Source organism: Pseudorasbora parva, chromosome 14 (genome assembly GCF_024679245.1).
Source record: "Pseudorasbora parva isolate DD20220531a chromosome 14, ASM2467924v1, whole genome shotgun sequence".
NCBI classification, from domain to species: domain Eukaryota; kingdom Metazoa; phylum Chordata; class Actinopteri; order Cypriniformes; family Gobionidae; genus Pseudorasbora; species Pseudorasbora parva.
Genome location: NC_090185.1, coordinates 11,094,856 through 11,116,408, shown reverse-complemented (window position 1 = coordinate 11,116,408; position 21,553 = coordinate 11,094,856). Strand labels below are relative to the sequence as shown.

At 39.4% G+C, this 21,553-nt stretch overlaps 3 protein-coding genes across 3 annotated transcripts in view; all 3 read left to right on the top strand.

The window, feature by feature from the left end:
• Positions 1-21,553, top strand: part of LOC137039719 (carcinoembryonic antigen-related cell adhesion molecule 1-like) — a 90,549-nt gene that overhangs the window by 4,762 nt on the left and 64,234 nt on the right. The gene's annotated exons all lie outside the window — the stretch shown is intronic.
• LOC137040730 (carcinoembryonic antigen-related cell adhesion molecule 1-like) lies at positions 40-8,730 on the top strand. The gene is made up of 8 exons (XM_067416503.1): positions 40-45; positions 202-208; positions 340-346; positions 409-415; positions 478-484; positions 6,362-6,712; positions 6,854-6,978; positions 8,713-8,730. The coding sequence occupies exons 1-8, from the start codon at positions 40-42 to the stop codon at positions 8,728-8,730; spliced, it is 528 nt and encodes a 175-aa protein (XP_067272604.1).
• On the top strand, positions 13,385-15,909 carry LOC137040729 (SLAM family member 5-like). Its single transcript, XM_067416502.1, has 6 exons — positions 13,385-13,432; positions 13,665-13,982; positions 14,072-14,359; positions 14,462-14,584; positions 15,214-15,284; positions 15,859-15,909. The coding sequence occupies exons 1-6, from the start codon at positions 13,393-13,395 to the stop codon at positions 15,907-15,909; spliced, it is 891 nt and encodes a 296-aa protein (XP_067272603.1). The 5' UTR covers positions 13,385-13,392.

The window sequence follows — 21,553 nt, the reverse complement described above, 5'->3', positions numbered from 1 at the left end:
TCTTGTTCTCCTCTTGTTTCGTGTAGTTACAGGGTAAGTATGGATGTGCGGGCTGTGAATTAAGGGTACAGGGTAATTTACAAATTATTTATACTGTAAGATTTTTTAATTAAGGGGTAATTATCCATGTAGTTACATGGTAAGTATGGATGTGTGGGCTGTGAATTAAAGTGGCTCTTGTTCTCCTCTTGTTTCGTGTAGTTACGGGGTAAGTATGGATGTGCGGGCTGTGAATTAAAGTGGCTCTTGTTCTCCTCTTGTTTCGTGTAGTTACAGGGTAAGTATGAATGTGCGGGCTGTGAATTAAAGTGGCTCTTGTTCTCCTCTTGTTTCATGTAGTTACAGGGTAAGTATGGATGTGCGGGCTGTGAATTAAAGGGGCTCTTGTTCTCCTCTTGTTTCGTGTAGTTACAGGGTAAGTATGGATGTGCGGGCTGTGAATTAAAGGGGCTCTTGTTCTCCTCTTGTTTCGTGTAGTTACAGGGTAAGTATGGATGTGCGGGCTGTAAATTAAAGTGGCTCTTGTTCTCCTCTTGTTTCATGTAGTTACAGGGTAAGTATGGATGTGCGGGCTGTAAATTAAAGTGGCACTTGTTCTCCTCTTGTTTCGTGTAGTTACAGGGTAAGTATGGATGTGCGGGCTGTAAATTAAAGTGGCTCTTGTTCTCCTCTTGTTTCATGTAGTTACGGGGTAAGTATGGATGTGCGGGCTGTAAATTAAAGTGGCTCTTGTTCTCCTCTTGTTTCGTGTAGTTACGGGGTAAGTATGGATGTGCGGGCTGTAAATTAAAGTGGCTCTTGTTCTCCTCTTGTTTCATGTAGTTACGGGGTAAGTATGGATGTGCGGGCTGTGAATTAAAGTGGCTCTTGTTCCCCTCTTGTTTCATGTAGTTACAGGGTAAGTACAATAAACACACAAATACAATCTGATATCACTCAGAAACCTTTATTTAAAAAAATGAAAAATAAAAACTTTTTTTTAAAAAACAGATTTAGAACACATTAATTTCTCTTGCTTGGATTCATCCTCCTCATGTTCCTCTTCTTTTTCTTCCTTGCCACAGATGAATCTTAAGAAGGATCCCACATGTCTCTAGCTAGTATTCTGTAACTGTTACACTGAAAATACAGTGCGCGCAGAAATATCCTCACCGTTTACTCGTCTTTTACCCTCATGCAATCCGAGATGTATAGCCTACGACTTTATTTCCTCAGATGAACACAGATAAATAATCTCTGCTAATTAAAACTCATTTGGGTTTCTAAGAGTTAAGGCATCAAACAGCACATACAGCAATAACTACAGTAATCCATACTATCCCAATGGATAAGTGTTTGTAAGAAAAATAACAATATATCGCATCCGACCAGCAGTTATCTGCGTGTGCATGCGAGGGTTGATTTCACGCTTGACGTAACTTGAAGGGTCAAGCGTGACGTGCGCGCGCCATAGACGGTAAAAAATATAGACGACTTGACATCATCCGTTTCCGCTTGCCATATTTGAAGCTTTCAGGCGGGGGTGCACGGCGCTGACATCTTGGGACCGAGTCTGCGCAGTAGCGATTTCGGGACCGGAGTTGAAAACACAGAGGGGCGGCTATACTGGGACCGGTCACCGGGGGGCGATCGAGGCGCGAAAGCTTCAGTAAATGAGAGGGAGACTGCAGGCTTGGCGTGCGCCATAAAACTGGTCATGTGGATGTCTGATGATGTCGTTTTTTTATGCTCACAAGTTCAACAGTATACAAACAATAACATAATATATGATAAAAGCAATTAGAAACAAACATCATCTGACGCTTTAAACTTTCATGACATTCTCATGCACGTTTCATATGAAACACACGCGAGAACGAACATATCTTGTATATATTCTTGTTTGTTTCTAATTGCTATTATCATATATTATGTTATTGTTTGTATACTGTTGTGAGTATAAAAAACGACAGCATCAGACATGCACATGACCGGAGTTTTTCGGCGTGCGCACGTCACGCTTGACCCTTCAAGTTACGTCAAGCGTGAAATCAACCCTCGCATGCACACGCAGATAACTGCTGGTCGGATGCGATATATTGTTATTTTTCTTACAAAAACTTATCCATTGGGATAGTATGGATTACTGTAGTTATTGCTGTATGTGCTGTTTGATGCCTTAACTCTTAGAAACCCAAATTAGTTTTAATTAGCAGAGATTATTTATCTGTGTTCATCTGAGGAAATAGTCGTAGGCTATACATCTCGGATTGCATGAGGGTAAAAGACGAGTAAACGGTGAGGATATTTCTGCGCGCACTGTATTTTCAGTGTAACAGTTACAGAATCCTAGCTAGAGACATGTGGGATCCTTCTTAAGATTCATCTGTGGCAAGGAAGAAAAAGAAGAGGAACATGAGGAGGATGAAGCAAATGAATGTGTTCTAAATCTGTTTTTTTTTTAAGTTTTTATTTTTCATTTTTTAAATAAAGGTTTCCGAGTGATATCAGATTGTATTTGTGTTTTTATTGTACTTACCCCGTAACTACATGAAACAAGAGGAGAACAAGAGCCACTTTAATTCACAGCCCGCACATCCATACTTACCCCATAACTACACGAAACAAGAGGAGAACAAGAGCCACTTTAATTTACAGCCCGCACATCCATACTAACCCCGTAACTACATGAAACAAGAGGAGAACAAGAGGCACTTTAATTTACAGCCTGCACATCCATACTTACCCCGTAACTACACGAAACAAGAGGAGAACAAGAGCCACTTTAATTTACAGCCCGCACATCCATACTTACCCCGTAACTACACGAAACAAGAGGAGAACAAGAGCCACTTTAATTCACAGCCCGCACATCCATACTTACCCCGTAACTACACGAAACAAGAGGAGAACAAGAGCCACTTTAATTCACAGCCCACACATCCATACTTACCCCGTAACTACACGAAACAAGAGGAGAACAAGAGCCACTTTAATTTACAGCCTGCACATCCATACTTACCCCGTAACTACACGAAACAAGAGGAGAACAAGAGCCACTTTAATTCACAGCCCACACATCCATACTTACCCCGTAACTACACGAAACAAGAGGAGAACAAGAGCCACTTTAATTTACAGCCCGCACATCCATACTTACCCCGTAACTACACGAAACAAGAGGAGAACAAGAGCCACTTTAATTTACAGCCTGCACATCCATACTTACCCCGTAACTACACGAAACAAGAGGAGAACAAGAGCCACTTTAATTCACAGCCCACACATCCATACTTACCCCGTAACTACACGAAACAAGAGGAGAACAAGAGCCACTTTAATTTACAGCCCGCACATCCATACTTACCCCATAACTACACGAAACAAGAGGAGAACAAGAGCCACTTTAATTCACAGCCCACACATCCATACTTACCCCGTAACTACACGAAACAAGAGGAGAACAAGAGCCACTTTAATTTACAGCCCACACATCCATACTTACCCCGTAACTACACGAAACAAGAGGAGAACAAGAGCCACTTTAATTCACAGCCCACACATTAGCCCCGTTTCCACCAAAATTACCCGGAACAATTTGTACCAGGAACTTTTTTACAGGAACTTTTCTCCCCCCCAGACCTGCAGCTGTCTGCGTTTCGACCGCGATCTAAAGTTCCGAGAAGATTAGGCAAATTAGTCCGGTGATGTAGGACTGCACGCGACTGCGCGACTGAGACGTTATCAAAACCGATCTGGTGTTTACATGTGATGACTTTCAATCCCAATCATTTTGTCACATGCAGTTTGTCTGCCGCATCAAAAATGTCAACGCTGTTTTCTCCACCAGCTGGAATGTGTTAACTGTGGCCATAGCAACTCTTAACGGCATTATATAAGCTATTTATTTGTTGTAAAGTGTAATAATCATCTCAGAAAAAAAAATTCTTCTGTCAGGCGCAGTTAAAGTAAAAACTGCCTGGGGCAATATACGCTGTGTCATTACTCCAACATTATCTTCATAACTTACGAAATAAAAAGTTTACCCCTCAGAAAAATGAGCTTTCCTCTCTTGTCAACATGAGCACGGCGCGCGCTGTCACGTCATGTAAGGACGCACACTTAAAAGTAATCGGTCAGGTCGTTTACATGGTGAAAAAAAATGAATAACGAGTATGGAAGAGATTCAAGCTGTGCTGCTTTTGCTATATGTATAGGTTTACTAAGGTAATTAACAACGACAGAAAAGAGCACTAATATGCAGATTCAGCAGCATGCAGCATATTCAGAAAGCTTGTAAAGCTAGATTTAAAATGACAATGTATATTATTATCAGCTATTACGGGCATTGACCGTGAGATGGCTGAGACGAACGCGCGCCATCAGACAGAGAGAGCAAGACTGATTATTACTGAACGTAGACCGAACCTCGCAAAAGACAAGGCTGCGTGAGCTAAACCAATCAGCATGTTCAGTGCCCAAGTCCCGCCCTCGAAAGTTCCTGAACTTTGAAAAAGTACTACCCCGCGAGCAGGCCGTTTGGAGGGGGAAATATTTACCCGGAACTTCATTTAGGGTGCTTTCACACCTACTTTGTTTGGTCCGGATTTTCAGACTTTTCAGGTTGGTACGAACCAAAATTACAGGTGTGAAACCTCCCCCGGACCATGGTCCGGACCAAACAGACAAAATTTGGTCCGACGAAAAGAGGTAGTCTCGGTCCGGACCAAACAGAACAAAGGTTCGGTTCGTTTCTTGTGTGAAAGCATTTTCTGTATCGTTCGGACTTTCAGACCATTTACAGGAAGTTCTGTTGTAGGATTAGTGAAAAAAACACAGATTAAACTCACAGCACACGTGAGCAGCAGTGATCGTGCAGCATTTTAACCAGAACCGCTTGTGTACTCATGTCAGCTCGCGTGAACAGCGTGCTCTGCTTGACTATATGAGTTTCGGTTTATTTATGAGACCGCTCCAGTTCATGTGCAACGCAAATGATCACTCCGTCACGGGATGTCTGCTATATTATTTATTTAAGCTTATTTATTAAATTCAGGCAAACGATGAAACATTTATTAAAATTAAGATACAAAATAAAGCTTTCTACAAAACAAATTTTAAGTGGTCAAAATTATTTCTGACTCGATGTCTTTGACATATATTGCACATCTGTGCACGTTTCATAATCAATATAGCCTAGATGAAATTTAAAAATAACATTATAATATTTAAACATAACTATAAAATAAAACACATTGTTTGGCTAAAAAGCCTATCTTCTAGGAGCTCCTCCTTTCCTGTCGGCGCCGATAAAATGTTTGCACAACGAGGACGTTCATTTGGTGAATTTGCCTCGAGTATAGTTGGTGCTGCAGATAGTAGTGCCATAATATTAACAGTATTGCCAACGATATGTGTCTGTTCATTCATTCTTGTCAAAGTTAGCCGCTGAATTGACAACACACTGACATCAGACGCCCGTCCGCTATTAAACCAATCAATGTTAAGATGCAGCCCACATAGATGATGACGACAGGACGCCAGTGCGTCATGTAAAGTTCTTTGGTGCGCTAACATAACTGCAATGTGAAAGCAAACCAAAAAGAACCAAATGTCCAAACACAAACTTTGGTTCGGACCTTGGTGCGGACTTTCAGGTGTGAAAACGCCCTTAGACCCTGGTTCCTGCGGTCTAAACACACCGAGTACCACCCAAAGTTCCTGGTTCCTGGGTAAAGTTCCTGTGGTGGAAACGGGGCTATTCATACTTACCCTGTAACTACATGAAACAAGAGAACAATTACCCCTTAATTAAAAAATCTTACAGTATAAATAATTTGTAAATTTTCCTGATAGTTACCCCTTTATTCCCCCAATATTACATATTGTTCCCATATACTTACTTTATAGTTACACTATAATTACAGAAAGTTATGCTGTAAATTCACTTTAATTATGCAGTACTTTCATGGGCCGTAATCTTTTTTTTTTTTACCTAAACCATTACCTTTTTTTTTTTTGCATTGACGTTCAAATATGTTTTTTTTCTCTGTTCCTCCATTTTAATTCTCATGCTGTATGTAGATAATCTCTTTTGTTGTGAACGTGGAATATGTAGAATGATCTCAGTTTATAAACAGTTCAGAGATGACCTGTAGATGATCGTTTCTAGTCATACCATCTCTCATCACATCCTTTTATGTTTAATGTGGAATTGATGTGTGAATTGTGTTCATAAGCACAAAACGTAGATACATTTGCTTTTTAAACCCTAAAGTTTGAAAGAAAGGGTTTGTGCAGTCACTTTCATGTTCACAGTTCTCTCATGATGTGTAGATTGTTTCCAAAAAGATCCTCCATCATCTGTTGGTTTGTGTTTCAGGCGTTTCTGCTGCTGATCGAGATGAAGTGAAGAGAAAGTCAGTGATGGAGGGAGAATCTGTCACTTTAGATCCCGCTGTAATGAAAAACACAAATGATGTGATGGCGTGGTATTTTAATGAGACTCTCATCGCTGAAATCACTGGAGATCAGAGTCAGATCTGTGCAGATGATCAGTGTAAAGAGAGATTCAGGGACAGACTGAAGCTGGATCATCAGACTGGATCTCTGAACATCACACACACTAGAACCTCAGACTCTGGAGATTATAAACTAGAGATCAGCAGCTGCAGCATCCGTCGCAGCAGCATCAGGAGAATTAGGAGATTCAGTGTTACTGTAACTGGTGATGGTGAGTATAATTTCTAAATAAAAAAAACTGTTCATATTCAGTATATTTGTAAATCTAATATATTGTGTCTGTCTTCATCTGTTCCAGGTTCAGGTCTGTCTTCATCTGTTCCAGGTTCAGGTCTGTCTTCATCTGTTCCAGGTTCAGGTCTGTCTTCAGCTGCTGTAGCAGGAATAGTTGTTGGTGTTCTTCTGGTGTTTGCTGCTCTAACTGCTGCTGTGATTTACTATCATCACCACAGGAGACGTACAGCCGTACCACAGAATGTGAGTATTACATTCAGCTGATTTAAATATGAGATTTATTGTGAAAAGTGAATCTTTAAATGTACAGTGGTATAGATACATTTGTAAAATATAATTAAAATGATTAATGTGTGGTTTCACGAGAAGATCAGGTTGCAACAAATGTAAACTTTTTTTGGCCCTTTAAAAAAAAAAATTATAATGAAAAATTAAAGGGATAATTCACCCAAAAATTAAAATCCTGAATGTTGGTAACCAAACAGTTGACGGCAGCCATTGACTTCCATAGTCAGAAAAAATATACAGAAGTCAATGGTCCATCAACTGTTTGATTACCGACAAAATATCATCTTTTGTGTTCAGCTGAAAAATGAAATGTATACAGGTTGTAAAAAGTTGAGGGTGGGTGAATGAGGACAGAATTTAAATCAGCACTGGGTAACTTTTTTTCTCGGGGTCCCCCTACAGTTGGGAAAAAATAATGTCCTCAACTACTGTCGTAAGCTCTGTAATCCTACAACAGGGGATGCCATCGCGCGTGCATTTGTTGACATGACAACCCTGATAGCCCTGAACTAGTGATGCGTGGGTCGTCTCATAACCCGCGGACCCCGTATGTCTATTTAATGGTCGCGGGTGCAGCGCGGGTTGAAAAATATATTCAGTGGTGCGGGGCGGGCCAAATAACTTCATAAAAGCGGCCCTGTGGGTTGGTGCAGCACTAACAGTTCCCCTGAACACTGCAGGAGGAGTTCACATGCAGGTGTTCTTCTGGTGTCGCGTGTGAAATGTCTTCATCAGGGACAGTCAGCGGCATGTTTCAGCATGTCATATGAATATAATTTCATGGGTTTTATTTTTTTCAAACGCCAAATAATCACGATGCTCACGTTTACAAGCCAGCGTCATTATAGTAGTCTATTGGTTAGCGTTTTACAGACTCTATATGATACTTCAGTTCAATGTTTGAGTGGTAGGTAATCACCATAACAAGCTGGACAGCATCGGTCGGGCACGCCTCCTTCAGCTCACGCCAACGAGCAAACGCTGGTCTAATGTTGATCCTTGTCCTGCCTTTAATCCCATCATTTTTTCATTTCTTCTTATTGCTTTCCTCCAACAAAACCTTTTCTCTCTTATTTGTCTCTGCTGCTTCGGACATGACTATATTATCCGATGAACAAAGTTGGGCTCGCACGTCCGAATGTAAGGAAGTGTGTGTGTTGGTGGAAGTGACGTATATGCCGTAAAGCAGTCGAATTTTGTAGTACTTTTTGTTCTCGGGTTACTACCCGAAACCCGAAGTTTAAAAGTAAGATTAAAAACGATAAAGACCCCATCAAGCTATGGCAGACGTGTCATTCAACCTATTGTAAGTCAATGTATCATCACAAGAGTCTTAAAAAATATATTATGAAGGTTGAAAAGTTACCTAGTGCTGATTTAAATTTTCATGAGAACTATCCCTTTAACTCCAACATAAACTAAATAATAAATACAAAATAAATATAAATACAAAAAGTGCAGCTTTATTGAGAGAGGCGGTGTTTTGGACGTTTATTAGAGCATTTTGCTGATTATTTAAGAAAAGATTCATGTAGATTTCACACAGGACGAGAATACAGCTGCAAAATTAAAAGTTGCATGTCCTCAAATATCTGGAAATACATTCAAAGTGTCTAGTATTTTTGTGTTTGTGTAACTGAATCATCAGTCCTGTTCATGTCTTTTGTGTGAATCTGTGTTTTATTACAGGAGAATGATGCACTGTAGATGATTCGTGACCTCAGGGAACTGTGAATTGCTTCTACACTACAAGCTGACTCTTTTTCTTCATCTTATGACTCTTTGCTGTATAAATTGCTAAATTTACATCGGTGTTGTTGTCATGGCACGGCAGCGAGGACCATTTCCTCTTTGTTTTTTGTGTTGTCTTATTTATGCAAAAAATACAGTTCTCTCAGCTGGTGAAGATAATAAATTATATTATAAATGGTTTTCAGTTATTAGGACCCGCGCACAGATGGCGTGAGGACACTCTATAGTAATTCAGAATGAATTTAAGTATTGTTCCTTCTTTATAAACCACTCAATGGCCTAGGACCTCAAATCATTTCAGATATGCTAATTAATTACAATGAAGTGTTTCAAGAGTAACTACTTTCAAAACCAGACTCAAAACACTTTAGCAGCATTTACTGAATGAGGTCTGTGCCACTGACTGACCGATTGCACTTTATCTGAATGTATCGTCTCTTTATTGTAAATCTTTTTATTATTGTTTTACTGGATCAGGTCTGTGACACTGTCTGACCGATTGCACTTTATCTTATTCTTTCTGTATCTTGTTTTTATTGTAAATTATTTAAATAATTGTAACTGGATTAGCTCTAGTTGTGCCTCTCGGACCAACTGCACTTTATCTTAATGTATTGTATTTTGGATGTCTCTCATTGGTGACACTTAATTCAGATCTGGTCTCTACTAATGAGCTGCATAATGAGTTGAATCGGGTGTTAGATGTGGGAGACATCCGAAATGTGTAGCAAGAAAAACTCCACCCAAAAGAGAACAATCTCTTCTCATTTACACACCTTCATGCCATCCTAGATGTACAGTGTATGGCTTTTTTTTCTACCAATGAACATGTATTAATGTATGTTTGCACCACACTTTTCCACACTGAAGAACTCATTCAGGTTAAGTGAATGACCATTTTAATCAGCAATCATATATTATTAATGCAAAATAAAGTGTAAAAGAAAAAAAGCTTCTCACTGTGATCCACAACCTTTTGAATGTGAAAATGTTCATTTTTTTTGCTTTTTACTTTGTACTTTGGATTTTCCATACACAAACACTGAATAAATATAATATATACAACTATTGTAAAATCTCTGTAGTGTTACTTACTTAGGCTTATTTTTTTTATGAAATACTTGTGAATGTATCTAATATTCACACAATACTCACAATACTTCTACTTTTACATATTTAATACAGTCAACTACCTTTCAAAAACTATAAATGTTAAATGGTAAAAATAAAAAGTGCTCACTACATTTAAAGAACAGTTAAAGCTTTAATAAGTTCCTGAAGAGCATCTGGATGTAACTATACACAAATCCGCCGCGAACTTTATGGGCGCCGCCATCTTGCCTGCCGCCATTACTGCGTGCCTGCGAAGTGCGTGACGGTGTGACACTTGCCGGTGTCCTCTAATGACATTTCAATGAAAGCGGATCCTGCACATTAAATAAAATGTCTGGTGAAAGGGAACATTGGGTAGATGATGTCAGGCATTGGCCAAAACTTACAGAAAGGTAATTTATTGACAACAGGATGTATTAATGTATAAATGCGTCTGCCAAATGTAATGTAATTAAGACAGCAATAAAACTGAACAATGTCATTGTGAGCTGTGTTGCTAATATTAGGGCCCTGCTTTCCGTGATCATGGAATTGTTTTACACAAACACGTTTTGAGAACATGAAATAACGAACAGTTATGAGGACTTATGCTGCACTTAGAGCAGCGCGCGGCAGTAATGCACGACGCGCTGTAAATGATAACAGAAAATAAATAAAACATACGTGCCTGTTACAAAGGGACTTTAAGTCACAATTACACAAATGTAACTTCGTAGTTTTCTCTATTGTTACTGACATATTATGGTACGAGTCCACTGCCTGAAAACCTCACGACACTGTGATTCATACGCAGCGGCTGATCTGTGATGTAGGATGCAGTATCTGGCCAATCCATCCCGAACTCATGCCCTGTAGTTTAGGTTCTGACGCTCATCGCATGCCAGATGATTAATAAAATAATCTTATACCTGTAGGAAGATGTATTCTATTGCTACAACTGGTCGTGGCTATTTATTGCAGCTTGTGAACATATGCATGAGCACATCGGTAGGTCACGCAAGTTTACGTGCTGATTTAATAAGGCCATATTTTTTGTAACTGATCATTTCATATATGTCTAACGTTAATTGTGACTAGGTCCGTTTGTAATGGACACGTATGCTTTAATTATTCTCTGTCTTTAAGTGGTTTTCTTTACGTTCATCACAGCGTGCCGTGCATTAACGTTACTGCCGCGCGCTGCTATTTATTTATATATTAATCAATTAATTGTATTATTATTGAAAGTATCAAGATTTACAAACAAATATCGCTGCATAAAATCAACTTCTTCGAATTCGAAATAGGATACAGAAAAGATATAGCCTGAGGGAGCAGCTCTTAATATCCTGAATACAAACAGGGGGGAAAATAATAATAGTATGCATTCGTAACAAAAATAAAAATAATTTATAAGGGAAAAAAGGTAGGCTATTATAACATGACATGAGGGGAGAATCAGTCATTGTTAAGCTATTAACCTCATTTGAGAAGTGTTTTTGTGTACGCACTGCTCTAAGTCCTTAGCAGCGAGGCACGCAGTAATGGCGGCGATGCTTTACTTCCGTGTTTCGCCGGATTTGTGTATACAGGTCCTTCTAAAAAAAAATTAGCATATTGTGATAAAGTTCATTATTTTCCATAATGTAATGATAAAAAAATAAACTTTCATATGTTTTAGATTCATTGCACACCAACTGAAATATTTCAGGTCTTCTATTGTTTTAATACTGATGATTTTGGCATACAGCTCATGAAAACCCAAAAATCCCATCTCAAAAAATTAGCATGAAAAGGTTCTCTTAACGAGCTATTAACCTTATCATCTGAATCAACTAATTAACTCTAAACACCTGCAAAAGATTCCTGGGGCTTTTAAAAACTCCCAGCCTGGTTCATTACTCAAAACCGCAATCATGGGTAAGACTGCCGACCTGACTGCTGTCCAGAAGGCCATCATTGACACCCTCAAGTGAGAGGGTAAGACACAGAAAGAAATTTCTGAACAAATAGGCTGTTCCCAGAGTGCTGTATCAAGGCACCTCAGTGGGAAGTCTATGGGAAGGAAAAAGTGAGGCAAAAAACGCTGCACAACGAGAAGAGGTGACCGGACCCTGAGGAAGATTGTGGAGAAGGACCGATTCCAGACCTTGGGGGACCTGCGGAAGCAGTGGACTGAGTCTGGAGTAGAAACATCCAGAGCCACCGTGCACAGGCGTGTGCAGGAAATGGGCTACAGGTGCCGCATTCCCCAGGTCAAGACACTTTTGGGCTACAGAGAAGCAGCACTGGACTGTTGATCAGTGGTCCAAAGAACGTTTTTCGGATGAAAGCAAATTTTGTATGTCATTCGGAAATCAAGGTGCCAGAGTCTGGAGGAAGACTGGGGAGAAGGAAATGCCAAAATGCCTGAAGTCCAGTGTCAAGTCCCCACAGTCAGTGATGGTCTGGAGTGCCATGTCAGCTGCTGGTGTTGGTCCACTGTGTTTTATCAAGGGCAGGGTCAATGGAGCTAGCTATCAGGAGATTTTGGAGCACTTCATGCTTCCATCTGCTGAAAAGCTTTATGGAGATGAAGATCTGGTTTTTCAGCACGACCTGGCACCTGCTCACAGTGCCAAAACCACTGGTAAATGGTTTACTGACCATGGTATTACTGTGCTCAATTGGCCTGCCAACTCTCCTGACCTGAACCCCATAGAGAATCTGTGGGATATTGTGAAGAGAAAGTTGAGAGACTCAAGACCCAACACTCTGGATGAGCTTAAGGCCGCTATCGAAGCATCCTGGGCCTCCATAACACCTCAGCAGGGCCACAGGCTGATCGCCTCCATGACACGCCGCATTGAAGCAGTCATTTCTGCAAAAGGATTCCCGACCAAGTATTGAGTGCATAACTGAACATAATTATTTGAAGGTTGACCTTTTTTGTATTAAAAACACTTTTCTTTTATTGGTTGGATGAAATATGCTAATTTTTTGAGATGGGAATTTTGGGTTTTCATGAGCTGTATGCCAAAATCATCAGTATTAAAACAATAAAAGACCTGAAATATTTCAGTTGGTGTGCAATGAATCTAAATATATGAAACATGTTTTTCTAGCCTGGTGGGAACTTCAAAATGAATGCACACAGACTCATGGGGACTCGTGTCACTGTGGGCACCTAAATTGAGGTCTCCATGGGTACAAAAGCTTATAAATCATACATAATGAGTTATTTTGAAAATGTAAAAATGCAGAAAGTTTCCTGTGATGGGTAGGTTTTGGGACAGGGGCAGTGTAGGGGGACAGAATATATGGTTTGGACAGCATAAAAACCATTCGTCTATGGTGAGTCCCCAGAAAGAGAGCGCACCAGACGTGTGTGTGTGTGTGTGTGTGTGTGTGTGTGTGTGTGTGTGTATGTGTGTGTGGGTGTGTGTGTGTGTGGAAGGTGGTGAGATTCTGTTGGGGGAGGATTCACACATCAGATGAACATGTTTCAGTGAATTGTAGGTCAGACTTTTGAAGGCAATGTTTCACATGCACGTTCTGCTCTGTGTGTGCTGGTGGAGTCTGATGGGTAAGTTATAAAAACATTTTTACAACATGATTTCATTCCTTTTCAGGATAATAAAGCTTCTGCTACTGTCAGAATCAGGATATTTTCTCCTGCTGTTATCAGATGAATCATTATTGTGACATTAACTAACTTTGGATTCAGGATTCTCTGTTTGTGATCAGAAACTTAAAATCTGATTTCAGGCTTTGTAAGCCAACAGAGATCTTAATCTGTTCCTCTTCATGTTCTTCAGGTGTGTTTGGTGAGTCAGTGTCAGTGATGGAGGGAGATTCTGTTCTTCTACAGACTAATGTTACTGAAATAAATGAAGACGATGACATAATGTGGAGATTTGGAGCTGAAAAGTCTCTGATAGCTAGAATCAAAAGAGTGAAACGAATCTTCCCCACATCTGATGGTCCTGATGGGAGATACAGAGACAGACTGAAGCTGGACGATCAAACTGGATCTCTGACCATCACAAACATCTCAACTGAACACGCTGGAGATTATCAACTAGAGATAAGTGTAAAGGAATCGTCATCAAAAACATTCAGAGTTTCTGTCTATGGTGAGTAGAGATCATTTGTTCTGGCCTTCATATACTCTTATTTTATATTTAAATATTGAAATGACACAGTAAACACTCATGTTCTCCAGCTCGTCTGCCTGTTCCTGTCATCAGCAGAGACTGTTCTTCATCATCCTCATCCTCATGTTCACTGGTGTGTTCATCATCAGTGTTGAATGTGAGTCATGTGACTCTCTCCTGGTTCAAAGGAAACAGTTTATTGTCCAGCATCAGTGTGTCTGATCTCAGCATCAGTCTCTCTCTACCTCTGGAGGTGGAATATCAGGATAAAAACACCTACAGCTGTGTGCTGAACAATCCCATCAGCAACCAGACCAGACATCCCAACATCACTCAACTCTGTCACACATGTGCAGGTACGGCAGTGATCATTTACTGAGCTGATCTCTGTCTTGTGATCAGATTGATACGTTCACTTACATTAATGTCTGTTTCTCTTTGTCTTTACAACACCATAGAGCCTTCAAACCCCTCAGTGTCAGTCTCTCTGATAGTGCTGATCTCTGCTGGACCTCTGATGACTGTTGCTGGATTTGGGATCTTCTGGATCTGCAGGAAACACAGAAAAAAAGATCATGAAGGCAAGAGTTATCTACTGAAATACTGAAGTATAATACAAAATATACTCAATTATATTAAATATTTAATTGATTGATTTATTGAGTAGTCAGTTATTTTTGTAATTTTTGTAGTCAAATCACCTTCATTTAAAGTGCTTTTTTATTTTTACAATACAGATTGTTTCAAAGCAGCTTTACAGTGATAATAGGGAATTGATGGAAGAGAGATTGTTTTTGATTTCCGTTGGAAAAAATCATTGGTTATTAACTTTGGGGTCACTTACACAACACCATTTTCAACTAAAATAGAAAACTCTCAATGCGGTCCGGCAGCTCATCCGCCCGGCGACTAGAGAACACAAACCTTAAAACCGGTTCTGAAATGATACTGATAACAGCCTCTGGTTCCTTTACCAAACTGACTTGTGTAGTTATTGTGTTTGGTAACTTTTTATACACTATTTAAAACATAGTTATGTATATGATAATGCATTTCTGTCGGTAGAGCCTCATAAATACTGCACAATGCACATATAAGTGTGTGTGTTAATGTTTATATTTCAGCCTTGATAAAAATAATACATATTTTGTGAAGAAAAATAATAGGTCAATTTTAATTTATTGTTTTAATGCATCTGTTTTTATTGTAGAAACCGCTGAGACTCGTGCAGATGTCACTTACACTGAGGCAGTGTTCTACAAAATCAACACACAGAAATCGGTAAGATCATTTATTCTCTAAATGTGTCTGTCTCATTTCAGCAAGATTTAAACACTAATAAAAACTCATGAAATAACATTTCATTTCCACATTTAGGGCATTATTTTAATGATCTAAGCGCATGGCGCAAGTGCCCTTATAGGGAGAATCAACTTGCTTATGTAAATTGAGTAATTCTGGAGCTACAAGCTGCCAACACATTTAGCAGAAACCGATACCACATAATGATGACCACAAAACTTGCACAAAGTCGTGAGATCTTTTGCAAAACCCACAAAAAAGTGGGTCACACAGGTCTGTTATTTTTAATTTCAGAGAAATGTGTTTCTTTTTGAAGATTAACAATGTTCCCACTATGTTGGTTCACCACATGATGGGCAATGGAAGCAGAACCACTGATAGACAGTAAATGAAGATGTTTGATGGCGTTTCCTCAAGATGCTTTATGTTCAAATAACAGATGATCAGTTATTACACAAAAACATGACTTCACATTGAACCTCAATCAGTCTTCAGAAATGAATTTACCTTGTTTTGAGTATTAAAATATTTTATCTTTTCTGCATTTTTACAGAAAGTCAAAGAGGAGGATTATGTGGATTATGTCAATATCTCCATGAGATGATCAAACTTCAGTCTTCTTCTTCAGAAGAAAATCATTTCACAAGGAACCTCCTGAGCCAACCTCAGAGTCTGAGTCCTGCTTGAGTTACCAATGAATTACCAATGAATTAGCACAAATTCTATCCAGAACAAAAAACATAATATTTATATTTTCAGCAGGATATTTTTCAGTTTTGCTCTCGTTTAACCAGTCCCTCCATTATTTCACGATGTTGCAATTGCAACTATTAACGAAACTTCAACAAATCCCCGTGAATTCAGTGGGACTCGCAATTTTGACCAATCACCGCAACCTTGACCAACTTTGAGCATCAGAGTTCTGAAAGTGTTTGTTCCTGGTCACAAATCAAAACCGCAGGCGGTGACTGCAACTACATCAGATATCTTTTGTTAGCAATAGGTGCATATAATGTCAACAACACCAACGTATTGTAACAAAGGCCCACTGGAGGCGAGGTTGAGAACCCAAGTGCAGTTTATTTAACTTAACTCAAAACATGAAACAGACTTGGCATGCAAAACAAAAGACTACACTAAACGGCAGAACAGAACAGAAACTCACCAATAGCAGTTTAAACATACAATAACTGACCAAGACTATGGCAAACATGAGGGCTTAAATACACAAGGGCTAATGACAAGACAAGGGCCACCTGTGAATAATGATCAACCCATAAACCAATGACAACATGAGACAAGAACAGGAGGCAGGAACACATGAGGGCATGAAATCACATGACAATGGACCACATGTCGAAACCAGGAAGTGCATGACAAAACATGACAGTGAACATGATAAACTTAAAACATGAAACATGAACCAACACCATAACACCCTGTGACACGTACAGAGAATCGAAAGTTATCCCGGAATAATGCCATGATGTAGTGTGTGTGTGTGTGAGTGTGTTGGAGATTCTTAAGCTCCACCCACCGCACACGCCTCCATGAGTTCAGCTGTTTTCAGATAGGATCGCTGCAGTGTATCTGTGTTTTATAAATTTGATAAATCTAAGAGGTATGGTGATATGAAGGAAGCAATATTACTACTCAATATTAACATGAGATTGGCTGAAACTGTTTGTTATGTTTAATGTATTATATATACATATATATATATATATATATATATATATATATATATATATATATATATATATATATATATATATATATATATACACACACACACTTTGTGTATATCTCCAAGTGCAAAACGTAGATGCAAAATACTCATCGAAAGGAGTCAACGTGAACCCTGCTGTGGTCTCATTTTTTCATTTATTTATATCTGTAGAGACGTGATTTGATCTGTTGGCTGGACAGTTTCTGCATGAGCATGTGTGTGTGAATGTTTCATGTCTGTTTGTGTATGCATGTCTGCGGTGTGTGTTTATGTGAATAGCATGCGGTTGAAGGGCTTTTTTTCCATTTCTGCTCTAACGGTTTAACCTCTGCTTCACACTAAAGCAGCTTCACTGTGAGAAAAAGTACTGAAACCCTCAATGATAGATAAAAGATTCTCTCAAATCAAACAGTGAACATCATATAATATATACTATATATTATGTGAAATATTGAGATGTATGCATCGGACTGTATGTATACCCATCACCTTTTATATTCATGCTGTGACCCTGTAGAGAAGCTCTTAGTTTCAGTAGTTACAGTATTTCTATCAAAAGTTAGCAGAAGTTATTTCTAAGAGCTATTCTTGACTTACTCTTTTTATAAATATATCATATTTTTGTCTGTCAGTGTCTGAGATTGATTTAATAATACATGTATGGTTTACAGTTGTATTGTAATAATAATGATAATAATAATAATACATTTTATTTATAATGCACTTTATATTAAACAAAATCTCAAAGTGCTACAGAATTAAAAAACAATCAACAACAATAAATAAATAAGTAAATTAATAAAATAAAATAAATTAAACTGAAAAAGTAGCAAGTCAATTAAAAGCTCTGCTAAAAAGGTGGGTTTTAAGACCACACTTAAAAGTATCTATAGTCTGTGGAGTCCGCAGGTGGTCAGGGAGAGTATTCCACAGACTGGGGGCTGCAGAGCAGAAGGCCCGATCCCCCATAGTACAGAGATTGGCTGTGGGAGTTTTGAGGCAATACAGCGAAACAGAGCGGAGGTTACGAGTGGCTGTTTGTGTGGTGAGTAGTTCCTTAAGATAGGAGGGAGCATCACCATGGATGCACTGGTGGGTAAGGAGAGAGATCTTGTGCTCGATCCTGAACGACACAGGAAGCCAGTGGAGTGATTTTAGAATGGGGGTGATATGGTCGTATTTGCGCACCCTCATGAGGATCCTAGCAGCGCTGTTCTGAATACACTGCAACTTCTGGAGATTTTTGCTAGGGATGCCATAAGGAGCCCATTGCAGTAGTCCAGCCTGGAGGAGATAAAGGCGTGGACAAGCTTCTCCGCATCAGCCAGTGATAGAATGGGACGAAGTTTGGCAATGTTTCTGAGGTGGAAGAAGGAGGTCTTACACAGGTGTTTGATGTGTGCTTCAAAAGTAAGCTGCGATTCCATTCTGACCCCCAGATTGGTGACTGAAGTGGAAAGTGGAATGACCTGATCAGAGAAAGCAATGCTGGTGATAACGGACTTCTGGACCTGAAGTGGAGTGCCGACTAGGATAGCTTCAGTCTTGGAGCTGTTTAGCTGCAGAAAGTTTTGCTTCATCCAGCCTTTATCTCATCCAGGCAAGTGATCAAAGTGGATGGTGTGAGGTCAGCAGAGGGAGATGAACTTGTCCTAAAGTAAAGTTGAGTGTCATCAGCATAGCAGTGAAAAGAAACCCCATGCCTGCTAATGAGACGGCCAAGGGGGAGCATGTAAAGTATGAACAGGGTGGGTCTGAGCACAGAACCTTGAGGGACACCGCAGGTGACATTGGGTGACAGGGATGTAGCTTGTCCTAACGCAACATATTCAGTTCTCCCAGTGAGATAAGAAGAAAACCAGTTGTGGACCGAGTCAGAGAGACCAATGGTGGAATGTAAACGGTGAAGGAGGATGTTATGGTCAACTGTATTATGGTTTCATGTCTGTAAGTGTGTTATTTGGGGAACCGCCATATGATTAAAAAGGGCACTTTCACTTTCAAGTGGCCATGCCCTAAATATGCAGAACTTTAAGGCTTAATATAAACATACGAGTTCACCCGAGTTGTCATGAAGGGTAAAATTAGCCGTACAGACCAAAACCAGTTTTTGTACCAGGCTGTAAACATTATTTTCTGCTCTAAAGTTGGGCATTTTAACCTGGGGGAGATTCAGATTTGACTCCCTTCTGGACCTGTCTCCAGTCCTCACTTCAGTGTTGGTTTCAAGAGAGACTGTGAGCGGTTGTTTCTGACATGTGCTGTAAGCAGTAGACCAATCACAACAGACTTGGCTATCTGGCCAATCAGAGCAGAGTAGGCTCGTGGAAATGAGGGATTTAGAGGGATTTTCATCCAACCATATAAACCTGTTGTAGGAGACCTTCAAAACAACATTAGGAGACTTTAAAATAACATAATATGGGCATTTTAATGTTTTCATTGACTCTGTAATGTAGGTCTATGTGTAAGCTCTAGGGATGCACCGAAATGAAATTCTTGGCCGAAGCCGAATAATAATCAAATGCTTGGCCGAAGGCCGAAGGCCGAATACCGAACGCGGTGTTTCGTATTTTTTCCATTTATTTGGCAATTTTTTTACCATTACAATAATTAAATAGTCAAAATTTGCTTTTTACTATTTTGTGTTGCTTTTCAGAGAAATAAATCAAATAACTAAAATACAATTTCAAAATATTTATTTAACATTGAACATTTTTTTAACATTCCAGCAGATATTATACAAGCTAAGCAAACCATAACTTAAAATAAATAATTAGTCAAATAAAAAATATATTTTTATTTGGCCATCTTTGAAGCCCCCCTTCTTGAATAGCCTATGTTAGGCCTATAACTGACTGCTGAAAGAATGTAACTCTGTATGTCTACAACTACAAATGTGCATTGAATAGTGCAAAAAATGTGGATGAACCCACAGCAAATAAATAACTGTCCTAGACATAAGCCTACTTAGCCTACTTCTTCAGGAAAAGTGGCCAGTTCTTCTTTATGAAAAGTAGCTTCTCTGCTTTCTCACATGAAAGTCGGTTCCTCTTCTCATCGATGCCATGAGATGCAGCACTAAACAGTGCTTCCACACTGCTGACATGTTTGCTGCATAAAGCGCCCGCCTCTTACTCTATGTGGGTTACTGTTTGATCGCGTCATTAAAAACGTCATTGTTCGGCAAAAATTATTCGGCCTTTTTACTTATTCGGCCGAATGCCGAAAATGCTTTTTTTGGCTATTTTCGGCCGAATAATTTCGGTTGCCGAACATTCGGTGCATCCCTAGTAAGCTCAGTAAGGTATAAGTTACAAAGCTCATATAGTAACCCACAAAGTGATTTATTCTATCTAACAGAAAACACTGACGCCTCGATTGAAGTCCAGATATTATGCTGTCTGTGAACGTCTCCTTAACTATGTGAATTTTCTGCATAATGTCCGTCCAAAGGCATCCAAATAAGACTTTAGCAGAACAGTCTACCTTTGACCAGTAGGGTGTGGCAATAATAGATCTTTCAGTATCCATGAAGAAATATAGAAAAATTGGAAACAACAATGGGACACTGCCGTACAGCAGCAAACATCACAACAGAGAAAGGAATCTCAATGATGATCCAGGTAAACTAACTACAAAACCGTCTGTCACGGACTCTTATATCACTGGAACCTTTGGCTCAAGATGAATAAATGTTTATACGTAAATAATCTGTTCATCATAAGTGGTCACGTCTCTTCAGACCTGTTCAATTCAGATGGATTAGTTTTACGATCTCTTTATGAACTTTTTGAAGCGTCAAAGTGGCGGTTGCATAGACTGTCAATGGAGGGAAAGAAAGCGCTCAGATCTCATCAAAAATATCTTCACTTGTGTTCTGAAGTTGAATGAAAGTCTTACAGGGTTTGGAATGACATGGGGTGTTTGGGTGAACTAACTCTTTAATGCGATGCCATTGGACTGGCTTTGACCATTTCAATATGGTGGACAGGTGACGTATAGCAGCCCAAAGAAACAGCCGTTAATGAGGCATCAGTGTCTATCCCCATGTTTCAGTCAGTGCCTTTGTCTCAATCAGCTCCCTAGTTCAGTAGTCAGGGCACTGTTCAGGACATAGGCCAAAACTGATATTAAAACTTTGTCGGACACTTTTTGGTACAAGCATACAACCTATCCAGTATTAATATTTACCCCCCCAACATGTGTTTTAGCCAGGTTGTCATCTTAGAAAAAATTTTTTGTCCATTTTAACACTATAATCTTAAAAGGGGTAAAAGCGGATTTTTCCCCCAAAGTGCTTCCATTTGCTAAGTTACCTACTGTAATTTTGGGAAAATGTGCAATATAATCCAATTTATGTGCAAGCATGATAATAAAAAAAATCAATAAATACCACAAGAGTATCACACCACAAAGGGGACTGTTGTGTCAGTGCTGCTTCATTTGGCATGAAGCAGCAGATCCCTAGGCTAATGGATCTGCTGGAAGGCTAATGAAGACAAACCAACATCAAATG